The following is a 23207-nucleotide window of genomic DNA, read 5'->3' on the forward strand; positions in this document are numbered from 1 at the left end:
TGGTGCATTACATGCAGTCAATGTATATATTTTTGATTATAGCTTTGTTTTATGATAAAGCCTTACTTTTAAATTGTGGTGTATTATGTTAAGGATGTAGTCCCCCCCCCCCCCCCCTTTGGGAAGGGGTGCTACAAAAAATAGAGTGTCTCAAATACCATAACAGATAAATGCAATTTAGAACTTTTATCAATGATTGTATGAACAACATTTTTTTTTATTATTCAAGATGTTCATGTTATCACTATTGATAGTTTTGTGAAATGGGCTGTTGATAATATCTTTAAAAATTGTGAAGCTATTAACATCTTGAATAATTATCATATCTACCATGAAAACATTCAGAAAACAAAAGTAAAACCACATAAATAATTTGCTTTGAGACTAGAGAAATCATTGAAAGCTAATGTTTATACATGAGGGTATATCCACATCTACAGTAGAAAGCATAAGTACAATTATCCCATACTGCACCATATTTTAGTTGGAATTTCCCATGATTTTATTTCTGCTTTTATTCTATGGGCTGTTTAGTGTAGGTTGTTTTCCATCAAAACATTATAAAGAGAAGATTAAGGATCTTGGATGGTATTGTTGAAACAGTTTACTTAATGTTAGGAAATAAAGGTACCTCATAGAGGCGGGTTACAGGTTGCAAGTCTACAGGATTTTTTTTTTCTTTTTATCTTTGAGTTATTAACATGTTTTGTACCAGTCTGATCTGTCTCATTCATGATGAATTTGAATGGTTTAGGATTTTATTATTATTATTATTTTTTAAAAATAAATAATGTATTATTAATGTGTAAGTTTATTCCCTTTATTTGTCTATCATTGAGTTTATCTTATTTTTTTGTTCCTTTCATACCTTGAAATCACCCACTCCCCTTATATCCCTTACCTCTTTCACTTTCTCATTTAGTATCATTCACTTTAAAGCCATCAAAAGAAATTGGGTTTGACACTGTTGATTAGCTACTACATAACACCTTCTTTCCTCTAATCCACTATTCGATAGAGATAACATTACACCACTCCAGCTAAGAGTATCAAATGCTGCCAGGAAGCAAGTATCCTAGCTAAAGGTCATAGGTCATGTCTCGGCATCAATGAGGCAAGCCGAGATGGTTGAGACAAGATTTTGTGGAGGGCACTTCAAGAACGCGATAGCAGGGGACCCTCATATTTTGTCCTGGCATATCAGCTACCCTGTTCATATTGCTAAATCAAAGAGAGTCATTATATGGTATCTTGATTGAGTGCCTTGTTCATGATGCCGAATCAAGAAGCTTATTATAGTATGTAAAGAAATTATAGTATGGTAGTGGTATCTCGTTGAGTGCCCTATTGATTTTGGAAACCCATGAGCTAATTATTTAGTAATAAGTAGTCATATGGTACCATGTGTGAAAGGAGAAGACTGTTTCAAAACATAGATATCCTCTTTTTTATGGGGACAGGTTATATTTTAGAAGTCTTAGGTATTTTGTTATAAGGGATAGTATAAAAAAGATAATTTTCCTTCCGGAATATGCAATGTTTCACTATGATTTTTTAACATTTAACACGCCAGAGGAATTTTTTGATGGATAATTTGTATTATGTTGTGCTAATTAGCAACTTAGACATGTAAAGAATTAAATATCATGTGAACTGTACTGCTGAGCGAGAGTGTACTTGTTCACATTGAGATCTAGCTGATGGTTTGGCTTTCACTAATAAAAGGTGTGTATGATATCCTTAGGCTATACATTCCAGTCCGGTACTTCCATTAATCACTTTTAAATGGCTGAAATTAAGGTCCTGACAAGGGTGATCAAGAGATATAGCCTGCACAAGGGTATACCATGGATATCTGTAGAATTGAGAACACACGAATTTGCAGTGACCAACTAAATTAGCTTTTGAGTGTATGCAGAACTTTCATATGCATGCCTGACAGTCGTTTGTTATGACACGGCGATATTATGATGACGATGACCGCGAGCGGACATATTAGATGACTTGGGTGTGTGGGTCTGTTTGAAGAACTGATGCACAGCATCAAAAAGGAGCCTGAATATCTCAGCTTGGGGCATGCAAACAAATAAATGCTATAAAACAGCATCATGTTACATATTTTGCTACACCGGTTTAGAGTATAAATCTTGAATATTCCTCTGGGGCTATCTCTTTATGCTTATCTTCACTCATCCTTTCAGCATTGCCATGTTCAAAATTCTAAGAATGGTGGAAACATGCGCAATTTCCTGTCGCACAGATAGCCTTATTTAGGACTCTGTGTTTAAATAGATTCCGGCCGTGATGGAATTGACACTGAATGTCGGATCTTTTCTTAACGCTAACATATTTCTTACTTTGTGTAAAACACCTCCTTTTGAAATACATACAGATTTGCATTGCATCATGTAGAATTGGAAGTACAAGTAAGGATGAATGAGAGCTTTTGTGTAATTTAGTACTCTTTAATATTCTTTGTCTATGATTCATCTTTTGAAAATGATACCATAAGCACAATATAATTTTCTAACAGATGGTGAGGTGTAAGATTGCCAGTAGGTCAAATTAGTGTATCCTTCATTAAACACTAGCACCGTCATCATATGGTGTTAAGCTAACCATGAACAGTTCTCAAGTGATTGTATAGAGTGAATCTTCTTACAAAAGATGTACTAATCACTTTATTTCTCTGGATCCTTATCCTATGTGTGATATGGAAGACTCAAGGTCTATTGATGCAGCCGATAATCACGAGACAGGTCCGTTTCAGCCCAATGGCAAAGCCGATTAAGAAAAGACAAATAGCTTGGAGCAGAGTAATCGCGTAATGACCAATTTTTAGCAGCCAGCATATGAGCTGAAATGATAATGTGTCTAATTGTAACAAGAGTTGGGCATTTATTACCTGTTTATCCATGTGATGCGCTCTCAGCATGCCATTTCAACAGTCTGTCTCACAGAGGACGACCCTTTGAGAAACGCACTCCTTCCTCATTTACTTTCGTGTTTGTAGGTGTCCCATAAAGCCAGATGGAGGGGTGATGACACCGATTTGTATAGCTTGTATCAGATATGTCTTTTATTCTTATTTTTTTCTCTCCTCTTTGTCCCTTAAATGCCAACATTGTTTTACTGAATCACTGTATGGGATCATTTGCCTCCTGCAGCTATGAAAGGGTTTTTATATTAACTTCTTGATTATAAACTGCATTGTATGACTATGACATGTTTATGATATAAACTGATTGTTAAATATAATAATCCACCTCATAATAATCTATACATTGAAAAATGATCTCTAACCACTTGACAGATGTATTGTTTTCCCATTTATCACATTGAAATATTTGTTTAATTTCCAATCCTCAGGAATGTTCCAGCAATTAGCTCTCAAGTCAAATTGCCAAGACTTACTCCCTTAATAACTTTAATTCCCATAAGATTTAACAGATTTTTTTTACCCTTCTCTTAAGAATTTAGAGTAAATGGAATATCACAAACTTAGTTGGAATAAAAATCACCCAAATCCTGTCACAAATATTTCATATGTGTGAGACACCTTAGAAACCATTGTTATCTTAGGCTGATGTTGATTTAGTGGCACACTGAAATTGAATATTTGCACATCACATAAACCTAGTCAGTTATGTAACTTCAATGTCAACTATTATGTTCAGTGACAATGTAGATAATATAGTAAGCAAATTATGTGATTTACATACATCCCAACTGCCTTCACCGAATGTGAAGAGCGTGACTAGATTAATATCTACTGTTAACTTATTTATGGGCCCCCTGGAAATACAATATTCTATATATATTGAAAGGGCATAAGAAGGCTGTAAAGATGAATGAATGAAAATATGGGGTGCTGTAGCAGACATGAAAGATCAGTGATAACTTATCACAGGTAAAACAAACACAAGTCGATCTGATTGACTATCTTTATTTGTTTACATGCCTAAAAGCCATGACAGGCTACATGAATGTTCACCTGTATGTCATTTAGCATACAAAGTACATCTTAGACCTATGTATGACATTAGTAGATACAGTGAGAGGTAGAGAGGCTAGCCTCATCGCTTCATCCCATTGGTATGCATGGTATGGACCAATTCAACATGGGAAACGTGTACAGAGCTTAGGGGTAAGAGGAAGGGGAATAGGGAGAAAGAAATGCATTCTGGGAAGGGAGTTGTGAGAAGTATGTAACAGGAGGTAATGTAGCATGTATTGAATAGTGTTGTGTATTGAGAGTATACTAGAATAGCTTTGGGGTGAAAGGAAAGGGGGTCAATGTAGGAAGGGTAATGAAAGAGAATGATATGCAGTGATAGTACAGGCTTGGTGGTGGGGTGTTTTCATCATGTAGGACTAAAATGTTATGCACAATTTAGGGAAGTGTTGGAGTGTCTTCTGATGAATAATGATAAAAAATAATAAAATCAAATTATCTTTGAATGTCAATCTATCCATCATGCTAGGATTAAGCAAGGATAAACCCTTCCAATTGAGATATGGTTTGAATTTAAAATTATAGGTTGATACTAAACATCTTCTTCCTCTACCCCTGCCCCATTGTTTAGAAGCAGATATCATGCTGAACCAACTGGCTACAGGGAAATAAAAATGTATGATGCTTTTTCCATTGTTGTTGGCATCAGATCTAGTGTTTTAAAGTAACATATCACATACCTACTTTGGGAGAGACCTGTAAAAGTGCATCCTCTTATTGAGAAGTGCCTTTATTGCGTTTCTATTCATCCTGAACACGAGCTGTACACAATCCTCTTTATCAAGTAATTACCTTGTCAAACAACCTCCCACACTATTACTCTGTTCATATCAAGCTGATGTTCAAGTATGGTAATATCTCAGGGATACATTGTTTGAGGTGAAGAAACACTCATTAAGTGTTTGCTTGCTTTTATGAATATAGTATTATCTACTTAACACTGATCAATTTTAATTAAACCCATGCATCTCTTATCACCCACAAAACAATATTACATGTATGAGAGATATGCATGTTTAAAAGATTATAATCTCATTTTTTTTTAAATCAATTTTCATCTTTAATTGATCCACCTTGCAGGTTAGAGGCATTTTTTTTGCATGAAATAGTGTTTTGTGGAATATTAGTGACTTACTCATTTTCAAAGGATATTTAATGGACCTATACTTTTAAAATAAAAATAGGGTGAGTGCTCTAATGCCAGAAAAGAACATTTTCAATCAGTTTGTGAACTGAATTTTTTTTTATTGTTAGTTTTTATGGAACGGCATAAATATTGTTTGTGGATGTATGAACAGACCTTGGTGCCCCATACTATATTCTCATTGGCTGATAACCAATTCATCAGTGCATTCATTAACTGTATAACTCTGTTCTTAATTACACCCTCAATGGAGTTAAATTCATTTGAAATCCATGCCTTTGTCTGGTATTATCTTCCAATCACTTAACAATATGATGTTGTTTTCCCTAGGATTAAATGGCGGCCTGTGTCATTCCTTATTCCCCCCCTTACAGCCACCACCGCCCCTCCCTGCCCATTTTTCATTTCCAAACCAGACATGATTACTCAATACGCTCCACTCATTATAGATATTGTTACAAAAGAATGACTTTCACTGTTGAAAGATGGATGGATGAAGTGACACAATGGAATATTTATGAGAGAAAATGTGTGCATATGGAGATGATAGTGTAGAGAATTCATCATAAATCAGCATTCATCTTGATATTGATATAGATTAAGTATTGGTGAATTTCAATTTTTTTTGTTCATTACGACTTTCCGATGGCCATGTTTACTTCTTGTTTTCATTTATGATTGATGACTGTGGGTATATCCCGTCTATTATTTGTTTTATTCAATAAAAACATCAGGATAAACATGATTATATGGCCAACTATTTGGTCGTCATATTCTGAACATCAGCAGTATGATTAACAGATCTGTACATATATAAATGCTCCGTTATTCCATTTATGATGATTATGATTGGCTTTGCTGATCACACAATTAACATCATACTGGGTGATGTAGCGGAAAATCACTAGACTCGCAAATTAATTATCATATTTTTTATAAGCGCACACCATTTGAGGGTTCTTTATTACTTCATATAAACTCTGAATATAGTGAATAGACATACTTAAATATTTTTTTTAATATAGTGAATAGACCATATTGTTTGCAATAAGGGCATTTACACAGTTACTTTAATTGCCACTATTGTGTTCTGCATTGCTTTGTTCCATTTTCTATGGAATTTCTATGCTTTGCATAATGAGGAAATTAGATACAATTTCAAAATGATATTATAAATTATGATTTCCAAGGTCATTTAGTGTAGTATACTCTCAATTTGTATTGAAATCAGTATTATTCAAAGCATCAATTGTGACTTCTCTCTTGAGTGAAAAATGGTCTGTTTTGGTGTCTTTTGTAGCTGAGTGTGACCCTCAAACTGGCAGCTTTAACAAAAGGACACAATTTTTCTGATATCTTTCAACAAGCTGAACTCTCAATGACCCCTGAAAGCAAATCATTCTGTTCCATGCATGATTACTCCAGAATTAAAAATGAAGTATTGAAAATGGAAATTAATGCATCTAAATCAGAAGTATATACACTAGTTCAATAGACCATATGATATCTCTTCATAATGACATCTTTAGAATTGTAGATGAATAGTGAAGTTTGTGTGTTTGTTGAAGTTTGCTGTATTGGATGAGAGACAGATAGAAGATATTCTTTGTTTTGTGTTGATAATATATTGTGAGGTTGATTAGTGGACTGAAGTATGGAACAATGATGTTGATGAAATATGTATGAATATCCTCATGTACTGTAAAACTCTATTTGTGTTGAGACTCTTGAGAGAGATAGTAACACTAATAATGGTTTGTTGTCATTTTTTTGTGACATAATAAATTGACAAGATGTATTTCTGGTAATAATTGTCCCTTATATTTATAACAGATAAAATACATGATAATCTTTTTCTGCCTCAGTTCTTAAGATCAGAATACATAAATTTTATACAATACCTTTGTTATATTCATATTGTCTTTTTTTTATTGCAGCCCTCCAAAATATTGTTTACTCTGAACAGTTTGATAATTAATGCATTTTCCAATCTACCCTCTATAGAATGCATGAATATTGCAACATGTTAAGTTACATTTCTACCTTCTCAAATTTGTTTGCATTACAGACGACAAAGAATTTAAAACCTCTGAACAGTTTGACGTTCTAGACGAAGACCTCATTATGGTTAGTGGACTAGAATCATCAACGACCTACACGGCACGATTGCGTGTTACGAATGATGCAGGCAGTACTGTCAGTCCTACAACCGAATTCAAGACAACTGGCACAGGTAAGGCTGTTTACAAAGCTGTTCCTTAAATTATGCATTCATTTATAACAACTACTTATGAATTGCCAATATAATTGTCATCACCTATTAACAGTTTGTGAATATATTTCAAATTATTCTATTGACACCAAGGACCCCCCCCAAAAAAAAAATAATAATAATAAATTCTTAGCCCCTGAAATGTTTTGTATTGTAATAGTTTTTATTAATCATATACATACATTTCAACTTTGGCAATAAATACATTTAAAACACACTCTTGGCTTTCCATACTCCTGTCATTTGTGAATTTGTGCATTCCTTCACAAACAACATAATGAAACAGCCACTAGATTATTTCACCTATAATGTAATATTAATGAACTTTGTTAGCAATGAGACAGATTTGTTTTATCAAAGAAATTTAATTACTATAACTAAGGAAGCTTTTTCATCTGATGCATTAGAATTCAACTTGGGTCAAAATATGTTTCCTGAAAGTGTCAATGTCATTTCAATTTTTTTTTTTTTCTGTAAATTAAATGTTCAGCCGTTAGGTTGTCTTATGAAATTCCAACTTCATCTGGCTATTCCAAAAGTCATCCAACCAATTAGGAATGAAATGTTTGCTTCAAACATCAGCCCAATTGCACAAACTACTCAACGAGGCTTAATCAGGAAAGTTACCTGGCAACAGTAAAAAATTGTCCAAGAGTTGTCCAATTCAAACGTAGCAATTTTGACAGACATCGGTGTGTACCATTGGATGGGAAGTAAACGTTGTACCTATAATTGTGTTTGCACAACCTGGGTGGGAGGTTGTTTGGATTTTTCTCTCCATAGCATAACTATGTAAACTAGATTTGTTTCCTGTGTCAGGTGCTTCCATAGGCATATACTGTTGGTAACAAAATTCCACCCTGTATATATGCTGTACAACAAAGGCATTTGGAATCCTTATACATTTATTCTTTTTGCCTAACACGACCCCTCCCCATTCAATTTGTAATATTTTGCTCCAAGATAAGTTAATTAGATCATGTGTAGACATGATTATAATTAATTCATCATTACATCTTTGAACTGAAGGACACAATTGGAGTTCAAAACAAAAATATATTTGAGGTTATTATTAATGAATTCATTCTAATTCAATTACAATATTATCTCTGTGACTAAAGGTGCATTGGCTGATGATGGTTTTGTCTTGGGAACCTGGATGATTATTCATGAATTCATTCTAATTCAATTACAATATTATCTCTGTGACTAAAGGTGCATTGGCTGATGATGGTTTTGTCTTGGGAACCTGGATGATTATTCTCATCTGTATCATCATCCTCCTTATCCTCATCCTTCTAATCATCTGTATCATCAAGAGCCAGAAGGGAGGCAAATACAATGGTAAGTCACATGGGTATTCTCCTCTCTCCCTCCTTTCTTCTTCTCCTTCCCATTCTCTTTTCTTTCTTCTTCCCTGTCTCCCTTCCCGCTCTTCTCACAGTGAGCAAAACTTTGCAAATTTGATAAAATTTGATGCTTTGAAGCTTTTTTTTTTTTATAGTTAAGTTTTTATAGCCCAGACCTTTGCCTCTGATGCCCTCAGAATGGCCTTGATGCCCTTCCAAACTTCTGTTGACATGTAGGCCAAGATAATTGTCCTTTTTGCCTGAGGCCTTGGTGCCATGTCAGAATCCAATGCATGTGTTCCCATTGAAGAGTATGTTTGACTATTTATGCCCTTTTTTAGTGGTCTTAGATGCCCCTGAATTGAGCACCGCCTTCCCTGAAATTAAATATTAAAAATAGCCTTGCCCCTTTGAATTCTTAATTCAAACCCTTTCCCTCTCTCCTTACCCCACCTCCTCCCTCTGTGCAAGTATGACGTACATTATTTCCCCACCTTACCAGTGAAGTTGTCCAAGGTATTCTTATACTACCCTGGCTCTACGAGAGTTCCATTTTGGCATTTAAACATTCCGCCTGGGTAGGGAATGGCAATTATTGATAAATGTCTTACCTAAAACATTAGTGCTGTGGGATGACTTTAACCAATAAATCCACTGATCCACATTTATACCTTGTATCTAATAGACCAAAACACCTCTACATGTTTCATTCACTGTGCAATATCATCCCTCTCTCTGAGTTGAAACAGTTATATAATCGTATTCTTATTTTCCATTTCAGTGTCTGATAAGGAAAAGCAGCTCAACAAAGACATTGAAAGCACACCACTGAAGGATGATGGGGGATTCGATGAATACAAACCTCCCACGTAAGTCTGACAAGGATAACCAAGCACGATTACAGTGTTACTCTCTAGATTTGTATGATTCTCATCATGTTATTTATGACTATTATTTTACCTGATTCATTATAGATGAGATCTTTCCCCCAATGCCTGTGGATTAGACATAGGTCTTTGTATTTTTCATTTATTTTTTTAAGGTAGGTGTTTACTGAGGGCCACACAATATTATCAAATTTTGTTTAAAGTAATATACATGTAATTTTAGAGTGAGAAAGGACCAAAATGAGTGAATGTTGGCAGTCCTGTGATTGAAAAAAATTTGCTTCTAAATTGACCACTTTTGTTCTGGTGTTTTGATGTTATTATGTTTGTTTGGGATTTTGAAGCTGTTTATAAAGTAAATAATATTTTGTTATTTTCTGCTGCAGTGGTGCTGATGGTGAGCCTCTACGAGGGTCACAGGGCAGTCTGGATGACAGTGAACATGGTAGCAGCGAAACAGACAGTCTGAAGGAGTATGCGGACGGAGAGACTGGCAAGTTTGACGAAGAGGGATCCTTCATTGGACAGTATGGTGATAACAAGAAACAAAGACAACCAGATGATGAGCAGGGAGGAGCAGCTTACTCAACATTTGTCTGAGAGTTTGCAAACTCATCATCAATTCAAACTCTCTTTGGATAAATATCGTTTGGACTTTTTAGATTCTTCTTCTTGAGTTGAAGCCCTGTTGGGCATGAGGGAAGCTGTGAATTGAACTTGGATTGAAGTGATAAGATTTTGTGATTATGCCAATCGCGATGATGTGTTCAAGTATGTTTCACCATGGTGTGGATCTGCTTTCTAATTGGAGAAATTTTGAGGTTGTGTTTGGTTAGAAACACCTTTTTCTGTTCTCAGTAAAATAAAAGTCCTTGTACTTATATCTTTAGCAATGTTGGCAATGTTAGGAGATTGAATTAAAAGTTTACAGCTATGTAAAGGATATGGATAAGTGTGTGCGCATTTAAGCGATATTCAAGTACAAGTTTGACCCTTTGTGATCTTAATTGTATATCTAGCTTTGATTCACAACCAGGAATGACAGATGTCACTTGTTTACAAAATTATGAATCCAAGAATGACCCAATGAGAGAAGAAAAAAGAATTGTGCACACATTTATCAGTACCTTTAGCATACTTGTGTTTCTTGTTTACTACTGAAATTTAGAGTTTAGGTATAATGTTTATGTTTCTCCCTGGTATATCTAGTTCCTTTCTTTCCCCATTCGTTGGTGCTGTCATGTAATCAAGCAGTACTAAGAAGCATTTAGCATCTTGTTACCATTCTAATCATATTATGTGGATGTCAGTGATGAGAATTGGGTGATATTATTTATGCTTCCTAAATATTCTCCTCATTCCACTCTGCTAGGTTTGAAGTAAATAGACTTTGACGGCCACGTATTAACCCATTGCCTATAGTAATTAATCAGTCCATGTCATCAATTTATTGGAATGTGAGAATTTATCAGTCATTGGGTTAAATATTCAGCTGTGATGATTTGAAGCATGTCAGATGTTCTTGCCAAGCATTTATCATCACTCCTGCTTCAATATATGCCTATTTCTTTCATTTTTGCATTCATATTGGCTATATTTAGCCAGAACGTTGAGACAATCTCCAACCATCACATCTGCGAATGTGTCGACAAAAAGGAAATGTATGATGTGATTAGACCTACTTAGAAAAGCTGGTCACAGTGTTCTGTTTCATTAGATATTCCCCAAAAGACATGGGCTGCTATGAGAAAACTTCTGCTGGCAGATAATATTGGAATGTGGCTTGCTCAGGAAACAAACTGTGGTGCAGAGCACACTGTATGAGAAAGGGTCATACTGTTTATTCTTATTACTTTGCTGTCTAATGCAGTCATCCAGTACATCTTATTGCCTTGGTGTGTCCACAGATAATTCTGTATGTCAGACAGCAAGTTAATGAGAAAATGCCATATATTTAGAGTGCATGACATTGTCTTGTCTCACAAGATGACATATAGAGCAGTCCCTTACATTCTCTTCTCATTCCAAAGTAAACATTTAAACTTTGGCCCTGTAGCACAAAGTATAACAATTGGTCATACTATTGATATGTGTGATTGATTGCCCATAATGATAGCAATGGAATCAGTTGTAAAAATTAGCCAATAATCAATTGCTTAGCTTTGTGGTATAGGAGCCTTGACTGCACATATAATTCCATAACCCGGCCAACAGTTGACAACTTTGTTGATCCTTAATATAAAGTAACCTTGTTCCCCTGCATCCTATCTTTTTTTTACTTTTTCATCAAGATTTAAATTCATTAAATCAAACTATCATTATCAGGTAACAAACCAATTTTTGTGTGATGAATTATATTTTATTTATTCAACTGATCATAGTCATCATATTTGGTAAAAGATAATGTTTTTAATTGTATCAAGAAATTAGATAATCTAAGCATACTAAATTCATGTCATTTTGTGTGTTTCATGGAAGCAACCAAATGCTTCAATATGGTGAATATAAACATCATTTTGGTTTACAAAGAAAAAAAGCTAGCATAGAATATAAGCTAGAATATGTTTTGCAATAGTTCTCATTTTTATATGTTCTTAAGGTGTACAAAGGTTTTTGACCAAGTCAAACATCTTGTATATTATTGTGAGTTTTATACTGTTTCAATTTTTTGAGATGCATTAAAAACCTTTTATTTTAAGTTTTACTTCCAGACTTTTACAAACTTAGAATGTATATTATCTTTATTTAGTCAACATGATAATTGCTTTAAAATTGATCATTCAAGCATTAAGCAAGTTTTCAGTAGCAGAAAATATTTTTCAAACAACTTGCTCAATCGAATTTGTTTGATTGTATTACTAATATCAATTACTTGATCAGATTCTGGGGTAATTTTTTTCCTCAGATTTAAAGATTATTGATGGCTTTATTTTCATCATTAATCAGAATATTTCAATGCACTTCGTCTAACACAATGCAATTGTTTTTTTTATTTTAAGTTAACAATGATTTGGTTATTGTTTTGGAAAAAGTGTGTAAATTATGCATAATACAAGCTTTGTTGGTTAATTCATAGTCGTGGGAAATACCTTTTTTCACCTGTTAGTTCATTCCAGAATTAGATTTGAAAGGTTAATATGATTTCTGTAACTTTTCTCCATTTTTGCATTGTTTTAGAGCAGTGATATTTATTAGGATAATATAAAATCTGTTTGTAAATAATTACAATGTGTTTATTGAGAGAGTTAGTTTATGTCAAGGTTTGAATTCACTTGGCTGAGAACTCGTGTGATCAACATGTGAAAATGAGATTGATATAGGTACTGTAAAATTGTGAGTGGTTTTATATCAACAGATTGTGATTCATTCTTATGCAATGACGAGAGTGATAGGCTAATTAATGCCTCTTACACTGACATGACTTCATGTCACAGTCAAATGTTTTTAATATGGAAATAAGAATAAGGTGGTTTTTAAAAGAGCAATTGGACATGGACTTTTATTCTTTTCACCTGTAAAATATTATGAAAAATTTGTGATAAAGGAATCACTTGCTTTCAAGCACATTTTAAAGGATTTATTGTTCAAATTATAATTGATGTTCCAAGCATTTGCATTTAAGATGGAGAATTGAGCAAACTTGTTTGTAAAAGTTCCTGAAATGTATTTTTTTCATCGTGTAAACTTTCACAGTGCAAATTGATCAGTGTGTCGCGAGCGATATGATATTCACTTTTACATAGTCGTATATACTTGTAGATAATGATACTTGGGTCAGGAGTAAAGATAATTATGGGGAAATATTGTGTTCCATTGCATGCATCCTTTTATCAGATATGCAAGAGAGAAATTATGAATAATCAATTTCATTTTTAGTCTGACCAAGTGGCTATAGATATCTGAAAGCCAATAAAAACATTTTTGTAATACACAACATATTGTATAAGGGGGGGGGTTCAAAATGTAGAACTAATACTATGATGGGACGATGGGGATTTACTGAAGATGTGTACAATGTATCCAATCCTGACTGGAAAAAAAATCTTGTATGAATTAGAGTTGCAGTGAAAGGCACTTATTGTGATTTACAGGCCTTTAACATACAATTGTCTCAAAATCATTTGTACAGTTTGAAGTTAAAACCTGCAATTATCATGTTTAGTGTATGTATGTTAGATCACTATAAACTACAATGCCACATGATTGGAACAGTAGTATAGCACACCAAGTGTAGATATATTAGTCAGTGTTAGAACCTAGTGGTATATGTCAAGATGTTGTCATATTAATCTCTCTGTATCATTTCTCAATTGAAATTCTTGCAACAATTGAAGATCAAGTGTATATACATGCAAAAGCATTGTGTATTAACTCAATGATACATGCATCCTTGGAGATAAGAAATCAATGAATGCGATGTTTGATGTTATAATCCCAAGATTTTGGTTACACAAATGACATGGAGTACTCATAAAATTCAATAGCAACTTGTGTATTTTTCTTACCATCTTGTTGAACATTGTACTGTAGTGTCTTCTTAGAAGTAATTATGAAGAAATGGGACATTCTTCTCTCTTTTTCCTTGTATATTCAGCTTGCCAGGTTTAGTGTTATTATTTTTATTTCAATCATAATCTTGATTTTTTTTCCTGCTTCTTCCTATCTTTTCTCTGCTGAAAGACGACCTTTCATTTTATTCTTGTTTGAAATTCATAATCATGCATTCAGATACTAAATGTAGTACTTTATCAACATAGCGTCATATAGGTTTTTTTATATGAGTCATTTAAAAGCAGCATATTTCAATTTGTGTATTTTTTTGTTGTTTTCATTTGCATTATTTTCTACTGCTAGATGTTAAAAGTAGAGAGAAAGCTGGTTTGATCCATCATGGGTCTTGGTGATTGTTTCTATGCTGCCGTGCGCTCTTTTTTTTTAAACATGCAATCAAAGATAGATAAAAATCAGAAGCAGATTTGAAGATTTATATTGTATAGTTGTGTTGTTGCTTTGCTTGTATTTAAAGACAATAATCAGCGCAACAAAAGAAATATATGCCCCTATTCCACCTTGGTTTGTACATTGTTGTATTTGTGGAATTGATAGGGTAAGTGAAGCTGTTTATAGTCTTTAATGATAATTATATAAAATGTTTTGTCTGTTTTCAGCATAAAGAATTGATTCTTTTTATTTCCATCGCCTGTTATTTGTGTCAAAATGATACTCAATTAAAATAGTTGTCAATTGTTCAAACATTATTTATTTCTGTGTCTATTGTTGTTGAAACTGCTGTGACATTCTTATTTGACAAAAATATTTGCTGGTGCATGCTCAAGAAAACTTCTCCCATTCCTCATGTCTCCCCATTTCTTACAACCACTCTGGATCAGTTTATCATCCTCTCATATATATATATATATATAATTGTGAGACATTATACATGTACAGCAGCTTTGGCAACTCTTTGTATTTAAATATGTTGTGAAAGATATTTGAATACAAAGAGTTGCCAAAGCTGTTGTACATGTATAATGTCTCACATTTGTATAATTTGTCCCATACATGTACTGTATCTAAGCAATAGCTTTGATCCAGCTGAGGCATGGCGGCTTGTCATTGTTCAATACTCACCTCCACCCGACAAAGGAAAGTTAATTGGTGGTGTCGAAAATCTGTTTATCTGACGGTCAATCGGATCGGGTCGCCCTAGCCACTAACCCGTCTCTGTGGTCTAGTGGTTAAGGCACCGGCGTTCAAAGCTGGGGGCCCGGGTTCGATTCCCGGCAGAGGCATTTTTCCAAAGGGTAGATAGCTCTGGGGAACCTTGATTTGAAGCTATGCCTACCATTGTTCTCTTCATTTCTTTCACAATATATATATATATTATATGTATATATATAAGCATTCTGCTTTTCTACTGAGACAATGCACGTATGTTACACAATCTTGCACTTGCTGAATCTAAACCAGGGCCACGTCTTACAAAGAGTTACGATTAATCCAATCAACCACAAATGTATGGAAATCCATCAGTGTCACGTTTTTTTTCTACAGGAAATTTGTAAACAAAGAGAAGGACCCTAACTTTTTGAGAAAGCAATGAATGTATGAATAAACAGCATATCTAGAAAATATTTTGAAAAAACATGCATTTTAGATGTTGACATTGCTGGCTTTCCATAGTTGTGGTTGATAAGATCAATAAGCCAGTTCACGGTTAGCTCATGATCAACTTTTCTCAAATGACCTTTGTGATTTTTCATTAGGATAAGCACTACCATTTTCAAATGTAGATGTTGCGTAAGCTTTACCGTAGAGTATACAAATTCTAAGAACAAAAGGCATTGTATAGACCAGGTGACTAGAATAGTACATCAGGGATAAAGTTTGGAAATCTGTTTTATTGTCTGCCTTTGGCACATTTGACTATTGTTTAGGCTACTGTCAAATACCAGTGATTATGAAGGCTCTATTACTATTCAGTCTGGATGTGATAAAATGAACATTTTGAAAGGAATACATGAATAATCATCAAATCACAAATGCCTATGTCAGTGAATTTAAAAGCCACCTTCATGGTTTATCTCAAATGACCTTTTTCTGCTCGTGCGCAGTTTACAACCGTGAACAGGCTTATTGCAACTTTGTAAGGTGGGGCCCAGGTGTGCAGACATGACATGAGTGAGAGGAAAATGTTGGTCAGCTTTTGCAGTTCTCAAGTCACAGATCTTCCTATTGTTTAGATTTGTACCCTGTTATCTTAATACCAGAATGGTCCTTTGTGCGAGCAATACAACCATTTCAAGAACTTTGCAATCAGTATTTCATTTATTGATTAAAAGTGATGTTAGACAACATAGCACAAATAATTATGCTTCTTGATGCATGTGTTGTGAAAATCCAGTGCAAAAGAAGATGCTCTTTATCTGCTTATGTGTATTAGATTACCCCCCCCCCCCCGAGCTGTAATGTAAAAGTGAGTAAATATAAAAAAAAATGATAATAACAGTACGTTTTTGTAGTATTGACCATAAAAACTATCCCTGACACCACAATTTTAGTGTTTTCTATGAAATCAAGAATAAAAAATGGATTTGATGTAGATGATTGTGAAGCAGTGCCAAGGGGGGGGGCATTTGAGGCAATCGTCCTCCATTATTTCTCAAATAGTGTAAAAGGAAGGGTAAAAAGAGAAAGAAATAATACCCTTTTTAAATTTTTGATGAATGAGAAAGAACGATTGTATTGTCTCCTCCCCCCCCCCCCCCCCCATTCAAATATCCCTGCTGGAAATAACACAAGAGTGATCACAGTGTAGTGGACTATGTGAAAATATTATTATCATTCACACTGTTAAAATGCTCAAATTCAACAGTGTAACATTTGTTCTTTTCACACTGTGGACACCTCGACAATGACTGTTCACATCGTGTTCACGTGGTCGACTATGTGAATATGTGATTCACACTGTTTAAATGTGAAGGTGATTTCACATTGTGTTCCACGCTTTGGGACTTGTGTTCTTTCAAGTGGGATCTTCGCCCTTGCTATATATGTTACAAACGTTATTCAAGGAAATATTTGAAAAGGTTGATTTTTTTAAATGATACTTGATATTCAAAATTCACGTAAGTATCGGATTATAAACCGCACCATGAATTCACCGCACCCCCATTTTTGGATGAATCACACAAACAAAACAAAAAATGTCATCAAACTGACTTTCTATCCCTTATTTAATGTGTATTTAAGAAATTAAGGACGTTCCACAGTTATGTTTGTGCGCATTATGATCTGCGCATATTTACACTCTGCGCGCTGACGTCACAATGGATGAACAAGCGATTAATTAGCTGTGGTTATGAGCTGATTTTTTTTCATCATCTGCATGCTAACTACAGATCCGATGCGTTATTTTATAAAGCTAAAAACTGGAATTATTCCATGGACCATTTTTAAAAATATGTCTACAATTTTGAAATACTTTACTTTGCGATGCTGCCAAGAATCACGAATCTGACCCCGGGTTTGAATAAATGGTAGAGTGGTTTTGTTTTTTGTCTTCACACAGATACAAAGCATTTGGCGCATTTTTGGTGTTTTAGAAAGCACATTTGCTCTAATAAAAATACTGATAGTTTGAAAACAAGCACATGAACCCCTATTTTTTAATGTTTGCACCTCTTATGTATACCTTCCTCTACAAATTTGCAAATTTTGGTGAAAATGACATGGATTTTAAATAAAGTGCAGCATTTTTTGTACTTTTGTAGTTCGTTATTGAAATTTCACATTTTTGAGATTGGGTTTTGTTATCTCTTACGCCATTTTTAACCCTTTGCGTGCGGACCCGCGAATCCCGATACCTCTCCCTGCGGCGGAGCCGTTTTGGTACATTGCTGGTATTTGGATCTGTGGCGGTGTTTTCCCAATCAATTGCTAATTGCGCCAAACTGATGTATTTTCAGGATTTTTAGTAAATGTAAAGATGAAAGATCAGACATTTTTCTTTCTAGAAATACAGGTTTCGCTTCTCAAATCAACAGAATAGTTAAGAAATTTATGAGGAAAAAGTCGTGTTATTTTGTAAAAGCTTCGTTTTCCCCCAAGTCAATAGGCACTGTGTACAAAAATGCGTAAGGGCAATCAGCACGCGCGGACAGGTCGGGTTCGATCGATACCGCTTTGTTGTCTGCTCTAGTGCTTTTTTTCATTGCCTATTGTCCCGCTACTCATGAATTGTCTCTTTACCTCCTTGTAGAGAGATCATTTGCAAAGTGTATAATTACAACGATAATCCGTTTTGGGTGAAATCACAGCATACCATATACCTTTATTTTCCAGAATGAACAAAAAAGCGCGAATTTTCCCTTGCAAGTGCGATGATGATGCCGCGCAACGAAAGTCCGAAACTATTTTGTGATTTTTTGGGGGCTTCAAGAGGGTGGCCTCAACGTTTCACTAAATATCGTCTTTGGTATCTTTTCATAAATTATGGTTTGTATTAAAAAAAAACAATTTTGTTCCTGAAGATTACATACCAGTATTCGATATGTTTTCCATTGCAATTTCAAAGAGTGAAGGGTGTAAATAAGTTTCAAATTATATAGAGGATCTGAAATCATACCTCCCAACGCTCTCCTCGTCTCGTTCTACGTTTCATTTTTCTTATCTTCTTTTTCCCTCCAAAATAACCATGCTACCGACTACTGTTCGTCACAATGAGAGAAAGTAAATTATTTTCATCTAATGATATTGTAACATCTAAATTAAAAGTGTTTTATTATGTTCCTCCATTTTATTCATTTTTTAACCGCTCTGGTTTTTTTCACAATCGAAAACAAAATTAATAAATAAATTATGAAAAATTTGTATCACTTTTTGTCTCTTTCTTTTTAATCGTTCAATTAAAACAGTACAGGGGTGTTGGAGTTGGTAGGAGGCGGGAGTCCACCCCCCCCCCTCCCCTTCAGGAAACGTATACAAAAAGGGGAAGTATTTCTTTTTTTATAAAGTGCTGTCATGCTCAAGAAGAAAACGTTCTTGCCATTTTTAAGCGCCTGCATGGTTTGTCAATAAACAAGTAGACATTTACATTGTTTAAATGTTATTGTCGTAATATGAAAAGCAGTATTCCTAAGAGATTTTTTTTCGTAAATTATATGTCTCAATTCAGTTTGCCACGCAGCTATTGTAATAGTAAAATAGTTTTCTTCCTGAAGTTTGCGCACCAGTATTCGATTTGTAATATCCTGAAATTATTTCAAAGTTACACGAGTACGAGTGACTAAAATTGTAAGTCTGAAATCATACCTCCCGACTCTCTCCTTGTCACTTTCTACGTTTCTTTCTTTATTTTACTTTTCCCTCAAAAAGAGCCATGCTAGCAACTACTAAAAGTAAGAGAAATTATTTTTTCTTGAATAAATTATAACATCTGCAATTAAAAGTGTTTTTTATTTGTTCTTTCGTTTTGTTCTATTTTTTATGTGTCTCCTTGATTTCACAACCAAAACCACATGAAATAATCATGGTAATAAATAAATCATTAAAACAAATCATAATAGTAATAGTATGCAGCGCTTAGAAACATTTGTATTATAATTGCTATATAAATGTTGCATATCATTATTATTAGTATTATAATATAATTCACTTTTGCCTCTATCGTTTTAATCGTTCAATCTAATAGTACAGAAGCGGCGGAGTTGGTAGGAAGTTTCAGTCCTCTCCCCTTCAGCAAACATGTACAAAAAATCCGAAGTCTATATAAATTTGTAATTTTTCTTTTAGCCGGTGCACTCCCACCAACTATCGGCTCAACCCCTCCATTATCAAAAACGCTCAGCGGCCCCTGTTTTTTTTATGTAAGAAATAAGATATTTCGGTTTTGATGCTAACCAGGGTAAGCGACCCAAATGTTTGTTTGCAGTAACGGGAACAAAAACGGGTGGGTCGGATTTTTTTCTAAATGAATCTTTTCTACCACGCTTTTCGCCGGTTAAATAAAAAATAAGAAATTGGCGAAAAAAAACCCAGAAAATCGGAGAGAGGAGACAAACAAGCAATATTAGAGTGCAGGTCAGAACATTTCTATCTGGAGGGGGAAGGGGTATGTCAAACAAGAATAATAAAAAAAAAGTCATCAGTTTGACAAGGGTCTGAGGACCGAGTTGCGACAAACAAACGTTGTGGGATTTTTTTTAGTAATCTATAACCAAAAATAAAGTCATGTTGTTATTCGTTTAAGTGGAAATTCATGGATTTTAGCAAAGCGCACTTGTCTATTAACCCTTTTATTCTCTGTCTCTCATTCTCTCTCGTTCTCCGTGACATCTGAACATTTTTTTCTACAATTTCCCTAAATGGTTCTTCTTTCATCCTTATATGCATCATCACCAAGGGGAAGCGCTTTGAATCACTGACGGATGTCATAAGCACCTACGAGTTGTTGGTAAATGAGACAAAGTTTGTTGTTTTTAGTTCCGGTATGTTGGTCGAAATAAAAGAAAGTATTCATAAAAGCTTTTTGTATTGCTAAGTACGAAAAGCATTCAATAAGTCATCCTCTCGATAAACACTAATCTTCCTTTTGTTCGGGGCGTTGACCATCTGTATCCTGCTCTTTTCGGAAGGATTTTGTTTGAGTGGCCGCCCTAACCTTCTTTTGTTCGGGTAGTGCGGATATCATGAAAAACATGGACGTTTTCCTTTTGAAAACAGCATAAGATGAATGGTGCGCTAAACTGCTTTATTTTCTCTTTTTTTTTTACAGAATAGTAGACAAAAATAATGAGAAGAAGAGAGATGATTATATTATGGGGAGTGAAAAAGTTCAAAAGTGTACCGAGATCAGCTCAAAGTACTAAGACATTACTCTCGTACAAGCTTTTCTGTTTTTCTGAAAATACAATCAATCGATGAAACCGAGGAGATATTATTCTAGAGTGAAATCTCCTTGATGAAACAAATAATAAGACGGAAATGGTGAATAAACGCGTAGCTTATTACGTGACGATCTTGCAGAAAAGATGTTGGTGTACGATATGGATCAAATCACGTGATCCGAACATGTCACGTGATCAGGCCTTTTGCGCGCGCGTACGTGCTCGTCACCAAATTTATTCGTCCCCGTCTGAATCCAACGAAAAAATCGGGTAAAGTTGAAATGATTTCCTATTTTCGGGATTTTTCCCACGTAGCTGTATATTTTTTTCATTCTGTTATCGAAATAGGTTTATAAAGGAAATAATGGCAGAGGTTTTAGTACATAACAATTACGAAAAAGCTGAAAAACTTCATCGAATTAGACCAAAAAAATATCGGCTTCTGTAGAAGCCCGTCGTAGCTAAGTGAACAACTCGCTGGGCTTCTGTGGAAGCCCGTCGCACGCAAAGGGTTAAGAACTGACAGTGCTGTTAGACTTAAAATTGCAAACAAATAGCACTATAAATAGATTAACCATTCTAACAATACAATGATTAACTCTCTTTCAAAATTTGATGACTTTTTCATGTATCTTGACTGAGTAATATAGGTTTAAACTCATTGTAGTGATATTGCGAGGTCTAAAATAGCCGAAATCTTTTGAATGCGCAATTCTTAAGAGCATCCATTTAGGTGAACTTTGAAGCTCTGTAGCAAAAAATCAAGCACATGGACCTATGTTAATTTTTGCATATTTCGAATAATCAGGTTCTAAAGTATCTATGTGCAAAGTTTGGTGAAAATGACATGGATTTCACTTTAACTGTGGAACGTCCTTAAGGAACCAAGAACCAAAAAAAATTTATAGTACGGTACATATCAATACATCATGATACCGATATCAGCGTCAATGCTTGACAGAAATACAGGTAATCATGAAATGTATGAAATTGAAATTATGACATGAAGTTAATGAAACTGAAACTTTATTTCGTGTTTACCTTACTACTCGACATGCACAAAATTGTCAAATATGACCGATTGTCAAACGGAATACAGTACTGCCACGGTCAGGTGAATAGCGCCAGCTTACGTTACCGTTGCGATAATCATGCAGCCTGCAGGTAATATTCGGCTGCGCTGCGCTGTTTTTTTTTTTTTTCTTTCTTTTTTTTTCCTTTATATATTTATTAACACTGGCGTAAATCCGTGTTGAGGGGTGGGGGGGATGACTGAAATATTTTGGCCTTTTTTTTTGCAATCATGTTTTTAGATATGCAAGGAATTGTAATTGATATGTCCACAGTGGCGTACCGTGGGTCACGGCATTGTGAGGGCACCATCAAAATTTTTGAATCACTAGTTGCTAATTATTCTGACCTAATAGAGACATTTTAAGGACAATGTCATTGAACGGATATGTATCTCACTGATCAAATAATGCGAGCGCGAAGTGCGAGCTGATTTTTTTTTATATTCACACCTAAAAAGGGACATTATAATAAAATTTGTGTAATCATGATAGGTACCTGTCTCGCTAAGCAATGCGAGCGCGAAGCGCGAGCTGAAATTTTCGTATATTTTGACCCCAAACAGCGAGATTTTAAGGAATATATTTTAGGAATCCATTAAGAGTATGCATATCTCACCATAGTCATCTAATGCGAGTGCCAAGCGCTTGCTGATTTTATTAGAATTACATCTGAAAACATGAAACACTTTTTGTAGTCATTGCAATCATGATTATCATACGCATCTCACTAATCAAATATTGCGAGCGTGAATTTAGATAAGTTAGATAATTCAGACCTGAAGTGGGGCATTCTAAGGTTTCTTTGTAGGAATTAACTTGGACCATACGTATTTCATTAACCAAAATGATGCGAGTGCGAAGCGCGAGCTGAAAATTTTTGATATTCAGATCAGAAAAAGGGAAATTTTAAGGACTGATTTTAGGAATTCATGAAGAGCAGACATATCTCACCAATCCACTAATGCGAACGTAATCACGGACAGGAAATGTTTTTATATATACGAAGACCTTAACATGGGGCAATCACTTTTTGAGTCATGTAAAAGAAGCATAGGCCTATGTCACTACATAAAACAATGA

The 23207-nt window shown here is 34.7% G+C and overlaps 1 protein-coding gene across 1 annotated transcript; it reads left to right on the top strand.

The window, feature by feature from the left end:
• Positions 1 to 7202: 7202 nt before the first annotated feature.
• Positions 7203 to 14920, top strand: LOC129257261 (neuronal cell adhesion molecule-like). Its single transcript, XM_054895544.2, has 4 exons — positions 7203 to 7392; positions 8647 to 8775; positions 9562 to 9649; positions 10054 to 14920. The coding sequence occupies exons 1-4, from the start codon at positions 7284 to 7286 to the stop codon at positions 10265 to 10267; spliced, it is 540 nt and encodes a 179-aa protein (XP_054751519.1). The 5' UTR covers positions 7203 to 7283; the 3' UTR covers positions 10268 to 14920.
• Positions 14921 to 23207: the final 8287 nt, after the last annotated feature.

The sequence above is a fragment of the Lytechinus pictus genome, chromosome 3 (genome assembly GCF_037042905.1).
Source record: "Lytechinus pictus isolate F3 Inbred chromosome 3, Lp3.0, whole genome shotgun sequence".
Taxonomy (NCBI): Eukaryota; Metazoa; Echinodermata; class Echinoidea; order Temnopleuroida; family Toxopneustidae; genus Lytechinus; species Lytechinus pictus.

Coding starts and splice junctions, on each gene's coding strand:
- LOC129257261 (XM_054895544.2), top strand. CDS start 7,284: ATGGTTAGTGGACTAGAATCATCAACGACCTACACGGCACGATTGCGT. Junction 8,776..9,561: donor GAAGGGAGGCAAATACAATG/GTAAGTCACATG, acceptor TTTCCATTTCAG/TGTCTGATAAGGAAAAGCAG. Junction 9,650..10,053: donor GATGAATACAAACCTCCCAC/GTAAGTCTGACA, acceptor TTTCTGCTGCAG/TGGTGCTGATGGTGAGCCTC.